General features: G+C 46.2%; 2 protein-coding genes across 9 annotated transcripts in view; one reads left to right on the forward strand and one right to left on the reverse strand.

The window, feature by feature from the left end:
- The window catches only part of LOC134353936 (uncharacterized), a 431517-nt gene that overhangs the window by 222375 nt on the left and 190021 nt on the right, over positions 1-19121 (reverse strand). For 2 of the 5 annotated variants that reach the window (XM_063062503.1, XM_063062508.1), the window contains one exon: positions 4318-7127. The exons of the other annotated variants lie outside the window; for them this stretch is intronic. In XM_063062503.1, the coding sequence (XP_062918573.1) occupies positions 7007-7127 (121 nt within the window). In that variant the 3' untranslated portion in view covers positions 4318-7006. Of the gene's footprint in view, positions 1-4317; positions 7128-19121 lie in introns of those variants that run through there. 5 annotated transcript variants of the gene reach the window in all.
- Positions 1-19121, forward strand: part of LOC134353935 (synaptotagmin-1-like) — a 142918-nt gene that overhangs the window by 34603 nt on the left and 89194 nt on the right. Inside the window, exon 1 of one of the 4 annotated variants that reach the window (XM_063062498.1) lies at positions 17207-17333. The exons of the other annotated variants lie outside the window; for them this stretch is intronic. The gene's annotated coding sequence lies outside the window, so the exon portion shown is untranslated. Of the gene's footprint in view, positions 1-17206; positions 17334-19121 lie in introns of those variants that run through there. 4 annotated transcript variants of the gene reach the window in all.

Here is a 19121-nt window from a genome sequence, read left to right on the forward strand (position 1 = left end):
ATGAGAAGTATTGGGAACGTAAAAGCCAGTAGGAACACAGGAAGAAGGACAAACAGCGATGGGATAGTGATTACATTTTTGAAATGTCAATTGTTGAGGGAGAAGGTATGCTCGGGGCTGGACAGTAATGGAGCTGAGAGGCAGCAGAGCTACCAGCTGCACCAGTGTGCCTCCTTAGTCGAACATCTGCAGGAACTGAGGGCAGCTGCATTCCCTCGATCGCACACACAGGACGTGGAAACCTGAGGAGATTTTTTTGGACACCGCTGGAATGAGAAAGCTGAGAGCATATTTATGGAAGCAATAAGATGTTCGGAGACTTCAGGGAGGAATTGGGAGGCCGGGGATTGGCTGGAAATTTGCAGGGATGAGGTGGTGGAGAAAAGTGTGGAATACTTTCAAGGCTGAGGTAAACATTTGGATTCTGGGAGTGAAGGATTATGGGAAAGGAGCGGGAGAATGAAAGCAAAGTCCAGATGTCAGACAGGATTGAGAAGGATCTGTCTGGCCCATTTCTTCTCGTAGTTCTTATACCGCGTTATTGTTTGGGAATAACACACACACAATGCTGGAGGAACTCAGCAGGTCAGGCAGTATCCATGTACAGGAATATGCCGTCGCATTTCAGAATGAGACCCTTCATGAGTCCTGGAAGGGAAAGGGGAAGAAGCCAAAATACAATGGTGGGTGGGGGGAGGGAAGAAGGAGCACAAGCTAGCAGCTGATAGGTGAGACCAGGTGAGGGGGAAGGTGGGTGAGGGAGAGATGAAGTAAGGTGCTGGGAAGTGATAGATAGAAGAGGAAAGGGCTGAAGAAGAAAGAATTTGATAGGAGAGGAGAGTAGATCATGGGAAAAAAGGTGGGGCACCAGAGGAACGTGATGGACAAGTGAGGAGAAGAGAAAGGGTAAGAGGGGAGCCAAAATGGGGAATGGAAAAAGAGAGAAGGGGCAGGGGTGAAAATTACCAGAAGCTGGAGAAATCGATGTTCGTGCCCTGAGGTTGGAGGCTACCCAGACAGAATAGATGTTGCTCTTCCACCCTGAAAGTGGCAGTAGAAGAGGATATGGATTGACATGTTGGAATGAGAATGGGAAGTAGAATTAAAGTGGGTGGAAGTAGACAAGCTATAGGTAGGTATGTCAAAATGGGAATGTGAAGTCAAATGGGAAGTCACTGTGGCAGTAGAGGAGGCCGTGGATTGATATTCATTCTCTGTCTATAAATTCTCCTTTTTCAGTAAGAGGGTTAAATTGGCCTCATGAATTTTTTTCCAGTTAGCACACTGGTTATGTGTTTTATACAAATGCAATAGTCTGAGCAAGGCAGGCTCAACCTGCCATGGCCTGACATTTTCCGTGGCATTATCTGTGTTACAAGGAGACAGTGACTGACCTCTGCGGCGCTAGGTTAGATTACAGAACGAATTAGAGGGATGAGTCTCACTGACAGCTGGGCTAACATCATTATACACAAGGAGATCGATTTGTTTTCCACGTAGCACTGATGTAAAGGCTCTGGGGCTAGCGACAGTTAAAAGTAGCAACGGTTGTGATTTGTTGGGATCCTGAGCCTGTCAGGAAGTACCTCTACACAGTTTTGGGGAGATCTCTCATTGCAAAAAAAAAGATGAGCGAGCTGATAAATTAGTTCATTTGCTCTCAGTGAGGTTCGGGCTATAGATGTGTAATAGCATTGTAGAGGTACAGAACCTGCTGCCTGACTGATTCAGCGGGTCCCCGTGAACAGCAGTGTGCAGGGTTCCAAATCAAACCGTAACGGGACTGCTGGGAGTGAGGGATGTGTGGTATAATTTGTGGCGTTCAGATTGATTACCTATTCCCCACACTCCTGAGGTAGAGGGAGAAAGTATAGATAGATGTGTGTGTGTGTGTGTGTGTGTATATATACGCCAAGTATGCACCTGCGTGTGTATGTATTTCTATATTTGCACACACATGTGTATATTGTGTCTGGCTTGTGTTTATTGTTTTATATTTGTGTGAATGTGATTATACAGGAGTCTGCATGCTGACATGTGTAATTGTGGATATACACGAGCAAACCAGATACCGGCCATACCGAGCTGCCCCAGCTGTGCCTATGTCTGCACCCCTGCACAATAATTGGATGCTCGGACCATGTTCAGGTAAACACCAGCTAACCAGCCACCAGAATACAGGGTGGCACAGGAGCATAGCAGTTAGCACAACACTACAGTGCAGGCGACCCGGGTTCAATTCCCACCACTGCCCCTAAGGAGTTTGTACGTTCTCCCAGTGACTGCGTGGGTTTCCTCCGGGTACTCTGGTTTCTATCCACAGTCCAAAGACCTACCGGTTGGTAGGTTAATTGGTCATTGTAAATTGTCCTATGATTGGGAGGTTGCTGGGGCAGTGTATGTTCCTGACATACGGGCAGGGAGCTTCCCTGTCACTCTCTCATCAACCAGATTTCATCATGAAAAGCCACCACACTTGCCCGTATGTTCATCCTTACACCAAGTGTTCATCAGCAAATACTATAAACCTAAGCGGAGGAAGAACCCAGTGGTTGTGTCATCAGCTCTCCTCAACAATGCACCATACACAGGTTTAGTCAGCTGAAGAACAGACTCACAGAATCACACAGCACACAGCAGGCCATTTGGCCTCTCGCATTCATGCTGACATTTTAGCTATTTCGTCTAACCTCCTCTGATCAGAGGAATAAAACAGAGAGGATCACAGTCCTACTGTACTGAAACAGGCCCTTTAGCCCAACTGGCCCATGCTAACCAACGTCCCATTTGGCCCATTTCCCTCCAAGCCTTTCCTACCCATGGACTGTACTTGTAAAATGTTGTTATACCTCTTCCTCTGGCAGCTCATTCCATACACACACCACCTTCTGCATGAAGAAGTTGTCCCTCGGGTCCCTTTTCAAACTTGGCCGTCTCAACTTCAACCTATTCCCTCAGGATTTTGACTCTATTTCCCTGGGAATAAGACTGTATGCATTCTCCCTATTGTGCCCTTTATGATTGGTTTCCTAAGTCCCAGCCTGCTCAACCTCTCCCTATAAATCGAGCTCTTAAGTCCTAGCAACAGTCTAGTAAGTTTTTCCTAATTACGCGAGGTAATGTTGTAAAACTCTGGCTGCACCATACTTGGAATATTAAGTTTAGTTCTAGTCACTGCATTATAGGAAGGATCTAGAAGCTTTAGAGAGAGATTTACCTGGATGCTGACTGGATTAAAGAGCATGTCTAATGAGGATGGATTGAATGAGCTCAGTCTTTTCTCTTTGGAGCAAAGGAGGATGAGAGGTAACCTGATAGAGGTGTACAAGAGACATAGGTTGAGTGGACAGCCAGAGACTTTCTCCCCCAGTGGAAATGGCTTATACAAGGGGCATAATTTTAAGGTGTTGGAGGAAAGTATAGTGGGGGGGGGGGAATGTGAGAGGTAGGTTTTTTACACAGAGAGTGGTGAGTATGTGGAACACACTACTAGGGTGGTGGTAGAGGCAGATACATCAGGGACATTTAAGAAGCTCTTAGATAGACATATGGATGATTGAAAAATGGAAGGTTGTATAGGAGGGAGGGGTTAAATCGATCTTATAGGTTTAAAGGTCCTGTACTTTGCTGTAATGTTTGTTTTCTATGAATACATTTTTCTTGCCTTGCAAATTTTCATATTCTGGTTGTCACTTTGTAAGTAGGATGAAACCTTCCTACTGATTGAGCACTTCAGACGGTGATGGCAGTCTCTCTCTCTCTCTCTCTCTCGTAAATCCATCTCCCCAGCTTACTAAACAGTAATTAGGGATTTCTCTTGCTGAAATCGAGGCTTTGAAAGAAGGCTAGCACTGAAATTGTTGGATAATGTGGTAGCAAAGAGCTGGAGTCGGAGTGGGGATGGGAGGGAGAGTTACACCCTCCCTCCACTTACAGCCGTAAGGTGGTGGAAGAGGTTCACCAGAGCCACAAGTGAACACACCGACTGCAAGAACAACATAGGTGGGGGAAAACGTGAAATGAATCCAGAAAATGCTGGAAACATTTATCAGCTTGTGTGCTGTCAGTGGGGAGAGAAGCAGAGACAATGGTGGCAGAACTGGGAAAATGAGGAAAAACATGTTAGGTCTTGCTGAAAGGTCTCGACCCGAAATGCCGGCTGCACCTTTTTCTTTAGATGCTGCCTGGCCTGCTGAGTTCCTCCAGCATTTTGCGTGTGCTGCATGTTAGATCCTGACGCTCATGTGTTCCAAAAGTTCTTCAGAAGTCAAGAATGAGACATAAAACATGTTGCTTAGAATCATTTTATTAAGTGTTACAAGAGTAGAAAATGAACAAGAAAGAGGAGCCAAGAGAAGAAAAGGTCAAAGGGCAAAGCAGTCATGGTCAAGCGATAACGAAATTCCAGTGATATCAATTAACCTACAAAATATCCTTATTCATGCAGTGTGACACCTGCTGCTGAAAACTAAGAAGTTTCTAGAAAAATACAGAATCAACTGTACTGTAATGGAAACTTCATTGAATAATTAAACGTGGGTGATTGTATAAAAATATCAGCAAGAGTAGGAAAGCTAAGTACACGAAAAACACAATCCAACTAAAATATGGGTGAAATTAGGAGGGTGGAGAGGGATGGAGAGATGGGAGGATGTCTATGTAGAAGAGAATTGTCACAATAATAATTAATTTAAAAAACAGCGGTTGGAGATGAGGAGAAGGATGGGAAGGAAGTTATAACCAATTCCATGGGAGTGAGAGGTAAAGGGGGGGGTTGGAAAGTAGGGGTCCTGACGAAGGCTCTCAGCCCAAAATGTTGACTCCTTATTCCCGACTGGCTTAGTTCCTCCAATGTCTTGTAAGTGTTACCCTGGATTTCCAGCATCTGCCGATTCTCTTGTGTTTGTGGGTCGGAAAGACCACTGAGGTGAAATGTTGGCTCAGGTTCTCTCTCCGCAGATGCTGGCTGACTTCCCGAGTGTTTCTGGCACTGTGGTCACTGGTACAGGGCGGGCTTGTTTTCACCGGTGCATCGCAGAGCAACGGACTCCTTTAAGAAGGGTGTGGGGCTCCTTCTCCACGTCTGTGTGGGAGTCTGGTATTTGCATATCTGTGTGGGAGGCTGTTCTTTGTGTGTGTGCCTGTATTAAATCGGTTTCCATGACTTCAGCGGAACGGAAGATTAAAAGAGATACATCATGGGCAGCTAAACTGATTTTGCACCCTTACCCAATGTCACATTAACCCCTCAGCTCCCACATAGGCTTTAGGCATAACTGAGATTCACCTCCTCTACAGTGACCTTGTAAGCCAGAACGATCATGAGAAGCTCAAGGGTCAAATAAACATGTTGGTGACCCTGTGATTTCTCAGATCTCATCCATGACTACATCAAACCAACTCTTATATCCACCTGTCCATCTACAGATTCCTTCATTAGCTCTATTAGGGGGAACATGCCCTTTACCTGAAGTTCCCAATATATATCAGACCCTGCCTCACCTGGTGCCCTTTACCCGATGCTCCCAATTTAGATCAGACCCTGCCTCACCTGGTGTTCTTTATCCGAAGTTCCTAATTTAGATTGGACCATGCCACACTGGTTCCTCTGGAACCCCCAATCCTCTGGAACCTCTCCTGATGATGCAAAGATCATCGCCAGAGGCTCAGCAATCTTCTCCCTCACTTCCCACAGTAGCCTGGGGTACATCCCGTCCAGTCCCAGTGACTTATCCAACTTGATGCTTTCCAAAAGCTCCAGCACATCCTCTTCCTTTATACCTACATGCTCAAGCTTTCCAGTCCACTGCAAGTCATCCCTATAATTGCCAAGATCCTTTTCCGTGTTGAATACTGAAGCAAAGTATTCATTAAGTACCTCTGCTATCTCCTCCAGTTCCATACACACTTTTCCACTGTCACACTTGATTGGTTCTATTCTCTCACGTCTTATCCTCTTGCTTTTCACATACTTGTAGAATGCCTTGGGGTTTTCCTTAATCCTGTCTGCCAAGGCCTTCTCATGGCCCCTTCTGGCTCTCCTCATTTCATTCTTAAGCTCCTTCCTGCTAGCCTCATAACCTTCCAGATCTCTAATATTACCTAGTTTTTTGAACCTTTCGTAAGCTCGTCTTTTCTTCTTGACTAGATTTACAACAGCCTTTGTACACCACGGTTCCTGTACCCTACCAACCTTTCCCCATCTCATTGGAATGTACCTATGCAGAACCCCACACAAATATCCCCTGAACATTTGCCACATTTCTTCCGTACATTTCCCTGAGAACATCTGTTTCCAATTTATGCTTCCAAGTTCCAGCCTGATAGCCTCATATTTTCCCTTACTCCAGTTAAACGTTTCCCTAACTTGTCTGTTCACTCTTTGTTTCAATGTTTCATTCTACATGTGACAAATACATCCAAAGCAACACACACAAAATGCTGGAGGAAATCAGCAGGTCGGGGTCTGTCGAGGTTCTCCAGTAGATTATATGTAATGAACAAACAGTCGACGTTTCAGGCCAAGAACCTTCTTTAGGACTGGAAAGGAAGGGGGAAGACACCAGAATGAAAATGTGGGGGAAGGGGAAGGAGGTCTAGAAAGTGAAAGGTGAAGCCAGGCAGATAGGAAAGGTAAAGGGCTGGAGAGGAAGGAATCTGATAAGAGAGGAGAGTGGCCCATAGGAGAAAGGGGAGGTGGAAGGATGCCAAAGGGAGGTGATAGGCAGGAGAGAAGAGGTAACCTCTTACCTCTCAGCAGGGAATAGAAGAAGAGGGCAGGTAGAAAAGATTTTTTTTACCAGAAGGAGAAATCGATGTTCATGCCATCAGGTTGGAGACTATCCAGACAGAATATAAGGTGTTGCTCCACCACCCTGAGGGTGGCTTCATCACGGCACAAGATGGACTGTCAGAAAGGGAATGATCACTGGGAAGTAAACTAATATTTGTCTTATCTTTAACTTTGATAAAACCCTTCTAATTCAGCAATATCCCATCTGTCAGTCTATCCTGGTCCGGCTGGATGGGCAGCTCCAGAACCACAAATGTGGTTAACTTCTGTGACATGTAAGTTCCTTGGCTGGGGACGGACAAACCACCCTGGGCAGGTCAGTGAGTGTCCTATCCTGGAACAAATAAATAGAACACAGCCTCAGTTTGTGACTCAGAGCCACAACATGGAAGGAAGCATCGCTGCCCTTTGAAGTCCCAATTAGTCGCCTCTCTTCCTGCTGTCCCCGTCAATGCCAATTTATTCCTTCCTTTCATGTATTAATCTATTTCCCCTTTATTATAATTAGATAAATTCAAGTTGTGTGTTTCAGATCACAACTTACTGGAAAGCTTCACTCTACCACACCCCTCCATTAGTTCACTGAAGGATGGTGTTATCTGCTTAAGGTTTTCCTGACCCTGCAAGCAGTTAATTACTCGATAGGTGTCCATGGATATTGAAGCCATCAGTGAGAGGATGGTGCAATTAACAGATAAAACATTCCATTTTATCAGAGCCACCAGCAGCGGTATTGATCCTCCCCTTACTGGTACTTTTCTGGTGAGTCAGACCAGTGAATACGTACACTCCCAGAGGCTAATCTACTAATTTACTTCCAAGGTCTAATGACTTTCAGCCTGACAGCAGTGAGTAAACCTGTGGCAATCAAGGTTCAATTCCCTCTGGGGTCAAGAACCATCCTCCAGCTGGTGTTTCGGATCCAGCCATCTGGGTGTACTCATTTAGAGAGTCCACGTTACAGTTCGGGGGCTCAGGAAGAGGAAGGGATGGAGGTGGGGTGACAGATTGTATAGGTGGCTGGGTAAAATCAGATCCTATGATCTTGTTACATGGTGGGACAGGTTTGAAGGGTTCGCCAGCTGTTCCTAGTCTGATTGTTAATGTATATGTTCAGTGGCTGTATCCCGGAAGGCCCAATCAGGTTCTGTCATTGGGAGGCGGGGCGGGGAACTACTGACAGAAGAGTCCACTGCCTTCGTTTTGCATCCCAGGTGCAGCACTACAACCCCCTTGGCCTCCAGTGAGAGTCCCTTCCCAACAGATATTTTAATTCCTGACGAAGGGTCTTGGCCCGAAAGTCATCTCCATAGATGTTGAGTTCTTCCAGCATTTTGTGTGTGTTACTCTGGACTTCTGGCATCTGCAGAATCTCTTGCATTTAAGATATTTTAATTCTATTTTTTTCTTTGCCTATTTGCATTTTTATACTTTCCCTCATGTATATCTTTTCTCCATCCATTACTTTGTCTTATCGTTTTCTCTCTGTTCTCTTTTTCTCTCCATCTTTCCCATTCTCTGTATCTCTCCCTTCCCTTGACTTTCTCACTCTACCCATTCTCTCTGCTTCCATGTTTACCTTCCTCATTAAGAGACACAACCCTTGGAAAAGATTTCCCACAGCCCCTTTGAAGTTATTGTCTGTGCTCTAAACTGTTTCATCTATCCCAATACACAAGGAATTGTGGGATATCTGTTGCTAGGTAACTTCTACTCCTTGCTTTCAGTGATGCATTGGCAACCTTCACAGGGACGAATTGGATTGCATCCATGAGTTAACTCCTGTGATGCCAGTGACTCAGCAATGTTAACTCTTCTTCTCTGCAGAACTGAATGGTTCCCTCATCATTTGCTCCCATTCCTTGTACGAGTCTTGTTCAGTGGCCATTAAATGCGGCAAGTTCTGTCACTGGCGACATTCTTCATTGGGGGGGGTACTAACAGAAGAGTCCATTGCACTCATTTTGCATCCCAGATGCAGCACTGCAACCCCCTTGGCCTCCAATGAGCCTGCTTTCCCAACAGATATTTTAAATCCTGATGAAGGATCTTGGCCAAAGACCTACCAGGTAGTTTAATTGTCCCAGGAGGGAGATCCCCTCAGCTATACCGAACCTTGGTGGTTAGAACCATTGTGGTCAGACCCAACCTATTTGAAGCTGTCAGGCCAGAATGAATTCACTGCCCCAACAGGTGCTGAGCAACACTGAGGGATATGGGCAAAGGTGGGCAAATGGTGCAGCTTAGATGGGCATCCTTTGGCACATTGGCCTTTATAGATCAAAGTATTGAGTATGACATATTGAAATTGAATAAGACGTATTGAAGTTGAATAAGACGTTGGTGAGGTTTAATCTGGAGTATTCTGTGCAGTTCTGGTCACCTACCTACAGGAAAGATGTCAATATCATTGAAAGAGTACAGAGTAAATTTGCAAGGATTATACCAGGACTTGTAGACCTGACATAGGGAAACGTTTGATAGGTTAAGACTTTATTCCCTGGAGCACAGGAGAATGCGTGTGTGTGTGTGTGTGTGTGTGTGTGTGTGTGTGTGTGTGTTTGTGTGTGTGTGTGCGCGCGCCCTTAACTCCTGGTGGAGTCATGACAAGATTTTGGTATGCTCATCGTACGGCATACCAAACCTGGGCATCTTGGGCATCTTGAAACCTGGCGGAGCCCATCCCTCTCCAGGTTTTTTTTTACGAGGTCGAGTTGTTAGCTCGACACTCAACCCAGGCACGGATGGAGAGCGTGCAAGGGAGCCGGCTGGATTCAAACTCAGGACCTCTCTGATGCAACTACGCCACAAGCCAGTTTACAGGATGAGGGGAGGTTTGATAGAGGTATACAAAATTATGAGGGGTATAGGTACAGTAAATGCAAGCAGGCTTTCTTCATTGAGGTTGGGTGAGACTAGAACTAGAGGTCATAGATTAAGGACAAAATATTTAAGGGAACAGGAAGGGAAACTTCTTCACTCAGAGGATGGTGCAGGTGTGGAACGAGCTTCCAGTGGAAGTGGTGGATGTGGGTTTAATGTTGACATTTGAGAGGAGTTTAGATAAGTTTAGATGGAGGGGGTGGGTGGTATGGATGGCTATGTCCATGTGCAGCTCAATGAGATTAGTCAGAATACTAATTAGCCAGGGGGACGACCACGGTAGCATGGCAGTTAACACGATGCTATTACGGCTCTGGCTGTCGGAGTTCAAAATTCAATTCCCACACCCTCTGTAAGGAGTCTTTATACATCCACCCGATGTATGGGTTTCCTCCAAAGACATCCTGGGTAGATTAAATGTCCTGTGACTAGGCTAGAATTAAATAGGGATTGTCGGGAGGTGCTTGGGTGACGTGGCTCAAAGGGCTGGAAGGCCCTACTCCGTGTTGTATCGCTAAATAAAGAATAATAGTTCAGCACAGACTAGATGGACCAAAGAGCCTGATTCTGTGCTGCAGTGCTCTATGACTCTTGGTCAGCAGGGATGAGTTGGGCCAAAGGGCTGGAATCCATGCTAAATGACTCTATGATGCCTAGTCACCAGAGCTGACAACAGGCACTGCGGAGGAGGTGAGGAATGACTTCCCCGTGCCGTCCTTCCAACCGTCCAGTGCAACCACAGGTGCCCCTCACCTCTGGGCAGAACCCGTGGTTAGTTTCTGACCCTGTTCACCCCGATGCTCAGACTGGGACCAGGCTGGACGACCACCGCGCCCCACCATCACTGCTCAGCTAGGGTTGTCTGGTGATCCACTTGAAACCCACAGCTCCTCCAGTGTCCCAGCCAAGGGTGGGTGCCCCAGGCCCAGGGCGCAGAACACACTCAAATGCTGTGCAGAGCACGAGTGGAACGGGACTGGTGAGTAATGGACACCTCCCTGCCTTCCTTGCTCGTTGCCTACCGCTTTACTGAACTGCAGATACAGATTAGCTTGATTTGTCACATGTACATCAAAACATCAAAGCATAAAATATGTTGTTTTGCGTCAATAACCAACACAGTCCGAGGATGTGATGGGGGCAGCCCACGAGTGTCGCCATGCTTCTGGCGCCAACGTAGCGTGCCCACAACTTCATAACCCTTCATCAAGGCTCAGCCCGAAACATCAACTCTTTTCTCTTTTCCATAGATGTTGCCTGGCCTGCTGAGTTCCTCCAGAATTTTGTGTGTGTCACTTGGATCTCCAGCATCTGCAGATTTTCTCCTGTTTGTGGTTTTCCAGGGGTGTTGGTAGAGACAGATAAATTAGGCACATTTGAGAGCAAATGAATGATAGAAGAATGCGGAAGGAGAGGGTTAGATTGATCTCAATCCTGCCAAAACGTCGACTGTACTCTTCCATAGATGCTGCCTGACCTGCTGAGTTCCTCCAGCATTTTGTGTGTGTTGCTTGGATTTCCGGCATCTGCAGATTTTCTCTTGGAGTAGGTTAAAGGGTCAGCAAAACAGTATGGGCCGAAGGGCCTGTACAGTGGTGAACTGTTCTATGTTTGGTTGACATTAAGCAATGAGGTTAGGGATCTCACCCTCTGCCCTACACTAGATACGGTGCTGGGTGAGAGAGGGTCAGATCAGGAGTTCCACTGTTGATGATGAAGCTCTCAGCTGCCAGACACTGTGCTTTCCTGTTGCTGATCCCAGCACAAGGTGCATTGGACGACTCAGACAAATATCCCACACACAGTGAGCAGAGTGCCCAGTTCAGGCTTTGCCAACTCGTGTGAAGATTTGTGACCTGTACCGGAGGAGCAGTCGGTTATCAAAGAGAAGGTGAAGATTTTATTCAGAATACAAATGAGGTTCTTTTGTCCAGTGCTGTCGAGGTATCCACTGTTGAGACTGCATCCAGTTGTAAGTCGGCCGTAAGGCAGATTGGTCTGATAAATCTTACTTGAATGTTTTCTTGGAGTGACAATCGGCTTGTCTGGCAATTCCTGACCCAGCAAGCTGGTTATAACACAGGCCTTGCGCAATTCTAAACAGAATTAATTCCATCGTAGATTTCTGTCTCTGTTTAGAAACGATGAAGCACAAGAATATTCAGGGGTGATTCTGGGCAGAAGTAAGTCATCAAAAGAATGAAGATAAATTGAATCTCAAAAGTGCCTTCAGAGAATACAACAAGGCGACAACGTCATTTTCACTGGTCTGCATGAGGATGATTGAAACCAGAATATATTCAATGTGGTCCTGATGGTAGCGGCTCCTGGAGGTGTTGAAACTTTCACAGTAAAGACCAAGTGTGTAGATGGTGCACTGTTAGCCTGACTGAACGTAATCCCTGTTAACCCCCTCCCTTCTGGCAGAATATGTACACATACGTAAAAGGAGCAGCAAATGCTGAACCTCTTACAGACAAGAGAAAATCTGCAGATGCTGTCAGTGGGGCAGGAACAAGCTGAAACAATGGGTCTACCTGGATAGGCGGGTTTGTGGGTCTTGGGTTGGAGCAGAAATGGGAGTGGGGGGTGTGAGAACTATGAGGTTGGTGGTGGAGGATGGGAGATCTGCAGAGTCAGTATGTTGAACCTCTTGTCCAGTTTCACCAGCCCATTGACAAGGAACAGGCCTTATCACCATTTATCAGCTCTCATTATACTGGAAACCAAGGAGGCATGAGAAAGTGCTCAACTGATCTTTGTGGAGGATAATTTATTTTAGGCAACTTTACTTGAGAGCTAAGATCATGATTTTTTTTATAAACATGAGAAAATCTGCAGATGCTGGAAATCCTAAGCAACACATACAAAACTCTGGAAGAACTCAGCAAGCCAGACAGCATCAATGAAAAAGACTATACAGTCAACATTTTGGGCTGAGACTTCATCAGGACTGGATGAGGGGTCTCGGCCCGAAACATTGCCTGTTCCCTCTTTTCCATCGATGCTACTTGGCCCATTGAGTTCCCCCATGATTTATTTTACATATTGGAGGTGAAGTCAATGAGAAAGCAGAGATGGAATTTGAATTTTAAAAGTTTGGGGTTTTCAGGGGCAGGGTGGGGTGGAAGAATTTGGCTCTCTCGTGTTCTGAGAAAGGACGGGAAGAGTTAAGGTGTGGGATTCTTGCAGCTTTGAAAACTACACCATGCATCCAAGGAGAGGAGCATCCAGAGGGATTTCCACATTACTAGTGGCTGGAGTACTGCATTCTCTCTCTGGCTATCCATCCCACAGGATGATGTTGGTTCCTTTCAGTCAGTTAGTGGGGTTTGAAGGATACCCCACTCCTCAGAAAGGAACAGCGTGTGCGTGAGTGGATTTTAGGTGAGCAGAGGGTTGCACAGGTCCAGATCCACCCTCTCGAAATACCCTCCCGGATCCAGTGGCATGGCGGGGTCCAAGATGGCTGGGGGAAGTTCTGTTGCAGTGAATAGCCAGACCAAGCTTTGGTACAAGGGATGCCCTTTCCGCGCTTCACAGCACATGTTTGCTAGATGGCCATTGACCCTACAAGAGGGTTCACCTGCCCTTTGACAGGTCTTGTTTTTTGTCCTACAGGGTGTCTAGCCGCCCTCCTCACCAGGCAAGCCTGGTGGGGGAGCCGATTTAGTCGCCGACCACCTGACCATGTGGCAGGTAGTACTGGGTTACATGGTACCAGAAGCACTCAGACCAGTGACCTGACGTGTACTGCATTAGAGAGGGTGCAAAGTGCAAGAAAGGCCCAGACGAGATTTACTAGGATGGTTTCAGGAAGAATCTGCAGCATTGGACTGAAGTGGCACACACAAAATTCTGCAGGAACTCTGCAGGTCAGGCAGCAACTATGGAGATGAATAAACAGTCGATGTTTTGGGCCTTGAATGGAAAGGAAGGGGGCAGAAGCAAGAATACAAAAGTGGGGGAGAGGAAGGAATATAAGCTGGCAAAAATTTTATTACGGCTCCTGCACTCCCCCCCCCCACCCCGCCCAACTCCAATCCTGATGGAGGATCTCGACTCCAAAATGTCAACTGTTTATTCCTCTCCATAGATGCTGCCTGACCTGCTGAGTTCCTCCAGCATTTTGTGTGGGCATTGCTCTGGATTTCCAGCATCTGCAGTGCCTCTTGTGTTTAGGATTGGACCAGAGCGAGAAGCTTGGGGTAAAGGAGGTTGTGAGGAGGTGGACAAGATCATCACCAGTTCCCACAGGGAAGTTGTTCCTATTAACACCCCGTTTGTGGGACATGAGAAGTAGATTCAAATTGGTGAACAAAAAGTAGAAGAGAGAGGTGTGGAAGTACTAATTTAGAGTGCATAATATTAGGTTCACTGACTGTATGTACAATGATAGCAAAGATCATCAGGGCTTTGGAAAGAGAAGTGAAGAGGTACAAGGGGAGATTATTTACTTACACAAGAAATTCTGCAGATGTTGGAAATTCAGAGTAACACACACAAAACCCCACCTTCTTATTCTAGCTTCTTCTCCCTTCCTTTCCAGTCCTGATGAAGGGTCTCAGCCTGAAATGTCGATTCTTTATTCCTGCCCATAGATGCTGACCTGCTGAGTTTCTCCAGCATTTTGTGTGTGTGTGTGTGTGTGTTATCCAAGGTTATTTATTTAAACTCCAGAAAAGGCATCAAGGAATGTAACACACAAAAAGTGCTGGAGGGGAAGAGTCTCAGCCTGAAACGCTAACTGTTTACTGTATTTCCCTCCATAGATGCTGACCTGCTGAGGTCCTCCAGCATTTTGTGTGTGTTGCTCTGGATTTCCAGTATCTGCAAAGTCCGTTGCATTAGGAAATGTAGCAGCTTGGATTACTCTACAAAGAGCTGGTATATTATTCAATGGGTCAAATGCCATTCTCCAAGCACTAATGATTCCACGCCCTGCTGGCCCTGCACAAATCAGTAAGGTCCTTTTACAAACACAAGAAAATCTGCAGATACTGGAAATTCAAGCAACACACACAAAATCCTGGAGGAACTCAGTATGTTAGGCAGTATATCAGTGAGACCCAACGAATATTGGGAGTCTGCTTCGCCAAGCACCTATGATCAGCCAGAAAGAGTGGGATCTCCCAGTGGCCACCCAATTTAATTCCACTTCCCATTCCCATTCTGATATGTCTATCCATGGCCTCCTCCACTGTCATGATGAGGTCACACTCAAGGTGGAGGGACAACACCTTATATTCCATCCAGCAGCCTCCAACCTGAAGGCATGTATTGATTTCTTGAACTTCCAGTAATGACACCGCCCCCGCCACCACCTTCACCATTCCCCATTCTCTTTTCCCCATCTCACCATATCTCCTTGCCTGTCCATTGCATCCCTCAGGTGCTCCTCTCCCCTTATCTTTCTTCCATGGCCTTCTGTCCTCTTCTATCAGACTCTCAGATCTATCAGATCTCTTTCACCAGTCAACTTCCCAGCTCTTTACTTCATCCCTCGCCCTCCCAGTTTCACCTATCAGCTTGTGTTTCTCTCTCCCCTGCCCCAACCTTTTAAATCTACTCCTCAGCGTTTTTTCTCCTGTCCTGTTGAAGGGTCTCAGCTCGAAACGTCAACTGGACTCTTTTCAATAGATGCTGCCTGGCCTGCTGAGTTCCTCCAGCATTTTGTGTGTGTCACAGGGAGCATCTTTGCCTGGTTTGTAGTTCTCCTTTTAGGTGTTCTCCGTTCTGTTGAATGGGTTTTCAGAATGGATAATGAGGAATCAAAGAGAAAAAAAAAATCTTTAATTCCCTATTATCCATTCTGAATGCCTTTCATAATCACCACCTCAGATAGATAATGCCTCCCCACAGCCATGCCTTCCAGCATAGTCATCAAGCACAGAAACTTTGGCTCTAATCCCTTGTCATTGTCACATACATTGGAAAAACTGATTCCCCCAGGATCAGACAAATCTCCATTCATCTGTTGAAATAACTCTTGTACAACCAACCACTCTCCTGCGTGGAATGATTTCTATTCAGATTTTCTCCATCCCTCTCTCCCTGCCCTCCTTCTCCAACCACTTCTTTCTCCCAAGTTATTATTCCTGGTTTCCTGCTCAAGGCGCAAGCTATCCTGCGATAATGCACATTCCAGAACCAAGCAGCACGGTTTGCGTAATACTCACAGGAATGTTCCACTCTGTGTGCTATAGATAGATCGGCATTTCAGAGCATCTCCTCTCCCATGAGCATGGGGATGGAAACTTGTTTTGGAACTCATTCATCACGTTCAACGATGTCGTGTTGCAATTCACACCCGTGAATTTGGCACCCAATTATTTTCAGTCCCAAAGGAGGAAAGGGCGTCACGTGGCATCTCAATTAGCACACAGCAGAAGCTTGCAGCTCTGGTGGCCCCGCGCTCAGTTCTGATCTTCAGAGCTGTCCACGTGGAGTTTGCCTGTTCTCCCTGTGACCTCTTGGGAGCCCTCCCGATGCTCCCATTTCACCTCCCAAGGACCTGCAGGCTGCTGGGTTAATTAGTCGCAGTAAAATTGTGAAACTGAGTGATGGAATTTGAGACATCCATTTTGGAGCGTTTGTAAAACAGAGTGGATTAGGATTGGATTAGCGTAAATGGGTACTTGATGGTCAACACACACTTGATGTTTCTGTGCTGTGGCTCCCTATGACTCTGTTGAGCTCCCCTATACAGGCAGACCCCTCACCACAACTCCACCTTTTTTCCCATTGAAACTCCTACCACCTTCACCCTGTGGGTCAAAGCCTATGTGTTTGAGTCCAGACCTCTCTTTCTACAACCCCTTTGGGGTCTCCAATGTCCACTTCTGGTCTCTTACCAGGGTGAAAGTAAACTCCTTACTCCCTGGTCAGATTGCTAATATAGGCAATGTAATCAGTTTGTACTGATTGCGATGGTCCCTTCCTTCCCAGTGCATTATTCCAGCCTTTCTCCTTTCCGGGATCTCTGGTATTGGACCCAAAGCTTGGACATCCAATTTGCTTACCGCACAGAAGGCCATACAGCCTATTGGCTCCATGCTAGTGGTCAGATTACAGTGGTAGCTTATTACCTCTCTGTTGCCCATCAACCAGTCCCACCTCCCCGTCAGTCACCTACAGTCGGGATAATTTACAGAGTGCCAAGTAATCTACAAACAGAGCACGCTTTTGGGATGTGGATGGAAACCCATGCAGTCACAGGGAGAATGTGCGAACTCCACATGAACAGCCCCAGAGGTCAGTATCGAACTGGTGTCTCTGCCATTGTGTTGCACCCTGAGATCTTCCCTAAATCTGTCCACCGCCCACGCCGCATTTAAGTGGCTTCTAAAAACCTAACTCATTGACAATGCTCTTGTAATATTCTTATCATGCTGACGATGAACATCTAGCACGAAGACGCCCAGTGTTTCCAGGAAGCTGTAACCAGGAAGTGTCTGGCTCAAGCTAATCTGTGCAATAATTGAAGGAATAAGTAGCCCGTGTGAGTACAGACCTTCCCGTCTTCCTGCTCTTTCCTGCTAATTACTGCCATTCCTGAGTCGCCTGCGATGTTACAGGGAAGTTACAACGTGCGGAGCCTCATTAAATGGCCTTCTGACTGTTGCTGGGATGACCATAAGCAATGGCCCGCTTGTTGGTGAGTGCAGCTCTGATTACCCACGGACCTAGAGTCTGTCAGCATTTTGACATTGCTGTGTATGCTCTAACAAATTCACTGCCATCTTCAATTATCGACATTGGAGGTTTAAAGAGAAAAAGATTAGCTTTATTTGGCACATACTTGAAAGGATCCAAATATACAGTGAAATGCATTGTTTGCGCCAGCAGCCTACACAGTCCCGAGGATGTGCTGGGGGCAGCCCACAAGTGTCGCCCCGCTTCTGGCACCAACGTAGCATGCCCAAAACTTACTAACCCCAACTGTATGACTTCAGAACATGGGAGGAGACTAGAGGACCCAGAAGAAACCTACATGATCTCAGAGAGAATGTACAAGCTCCTTACAGGAATTGAACCCCAGCCTTTCAGCTGGTGCTGTAAAACGTTAGGCTAACCACCGTGCTAACTCGCTGGTTTTAATGTGTGTGGATCTTTAACTCAGAGCGTTTATTGAATGACTGAACGGGGTGCAAGAACAGCCCCAGTTTTTTCTGGGGCGTTGGAGGCTGAGGGGAAACCTCGCAGAAGTTTATGATGTTATGAGAGGCAGTGATAGGGTAGACAGTCAGAATCCTTTTCTCAGGGTAAGAATGTCAAATACCAGAGGGCATAGCTTCAAGATGAGAAGAGGAAAGTTTAAATGAAATTGCAGATTTTTTTTAAAACAGAGAGTAGTGGGTTCCGGGAATGCATTGCCAAGGGACTGATGAAAGTGGATACAATAGCAATGTTTAAGACACACATTCAATGATTCAGGAGTAGCTTCCTCCCCTCTGCAACCCAATTTCTAAATGGATATTGAACCCAGAAACACTACCTCACTACTTTTTAATTTAAATTTTTGCACTACTTATTTAATTTAACTATTTAATATATTCAGTATATACTTACTGTAATTCACATATTATGCATTGCATTGTACTGCTGCTGCATAGACAACAAATTTCAAGAGGTATGCCGGTCATATTAAACCTGATTCTGAATCTGAAGTACATGATCAGGCAGGGGTATGGATTATGGGCAGGCAGATGGGATTAGTTTACATTAGCATCTTGGTCAGCACAGACTTGATGGGCCTAAAGCCCTGTTCTTGTGTTGTACAGTTCTACAATCTCTGAGATTGAGGTGGGGCTGGAATAATTCTGGTACCACCTCCAAGGGCAGTGTGTGATTGCCTCGCTGCAGATTAAACCCACAGCGTTGGCAGTGCTCAAACTAACCTGACGCTCTCTCTGGCTGGTCAGTGAATCAGAGGGAACCTGCCCACTGGTAACATGAAACCACAAGAGATTCTGCAGATGCCGGACATTTTGAACAACACATACAAAGTGCTGGAAGAACTCAGCAGGCCAGGCAGCATCTATGAAGGGGAATATACAGTCAATGTTTCAGAGCAAGAGCCTTTGTCAGAAGGGTCTCAGACTGAAACGTCTCTAATAAAGGGCTGCCAGTCCTGCCCCTCCCCGTAGCATGTTCCTGTCAGAGTTGTAATATCCTAGTCCAATTAACCCATCTGTGCCCTGAGTTCAATCTGCTTACTTGTCAGACTTCCATTGTTAGAATAAATAGTTTAGTTTATCAGTTGTGTGGCGGGGTAGAGATACATCTCTACCAAAGGAAATGTAAAGTGCTCCTTCCCTTTGCTAGTCTGCAGGTCACCCTTGGGGAAAGTGTAGCACCTGCTTAGCACCCCCACCCCCCACGCCCCGCCTCCGATCAGGGTCACTGAAGCCATGGGAACAGGTGGTGGATGGTCGTATGAGCA

The sequence above is a fragment of the Mobula hypostoma genome, chromosome 11 (assembly GCF_963921235.1).
Source record: "Mobula hypostoma chromosome 11, sMobHyp1.1, whole genome shotgun sequence".
Classification (NCBI taxonomy): domain Eukaryota; kingdom Metazoa; phylum Chordata; class Chondrichthyes; order Myliobatiformes; family Myliobatidae; genus Mobula; species Mobula hypostoma.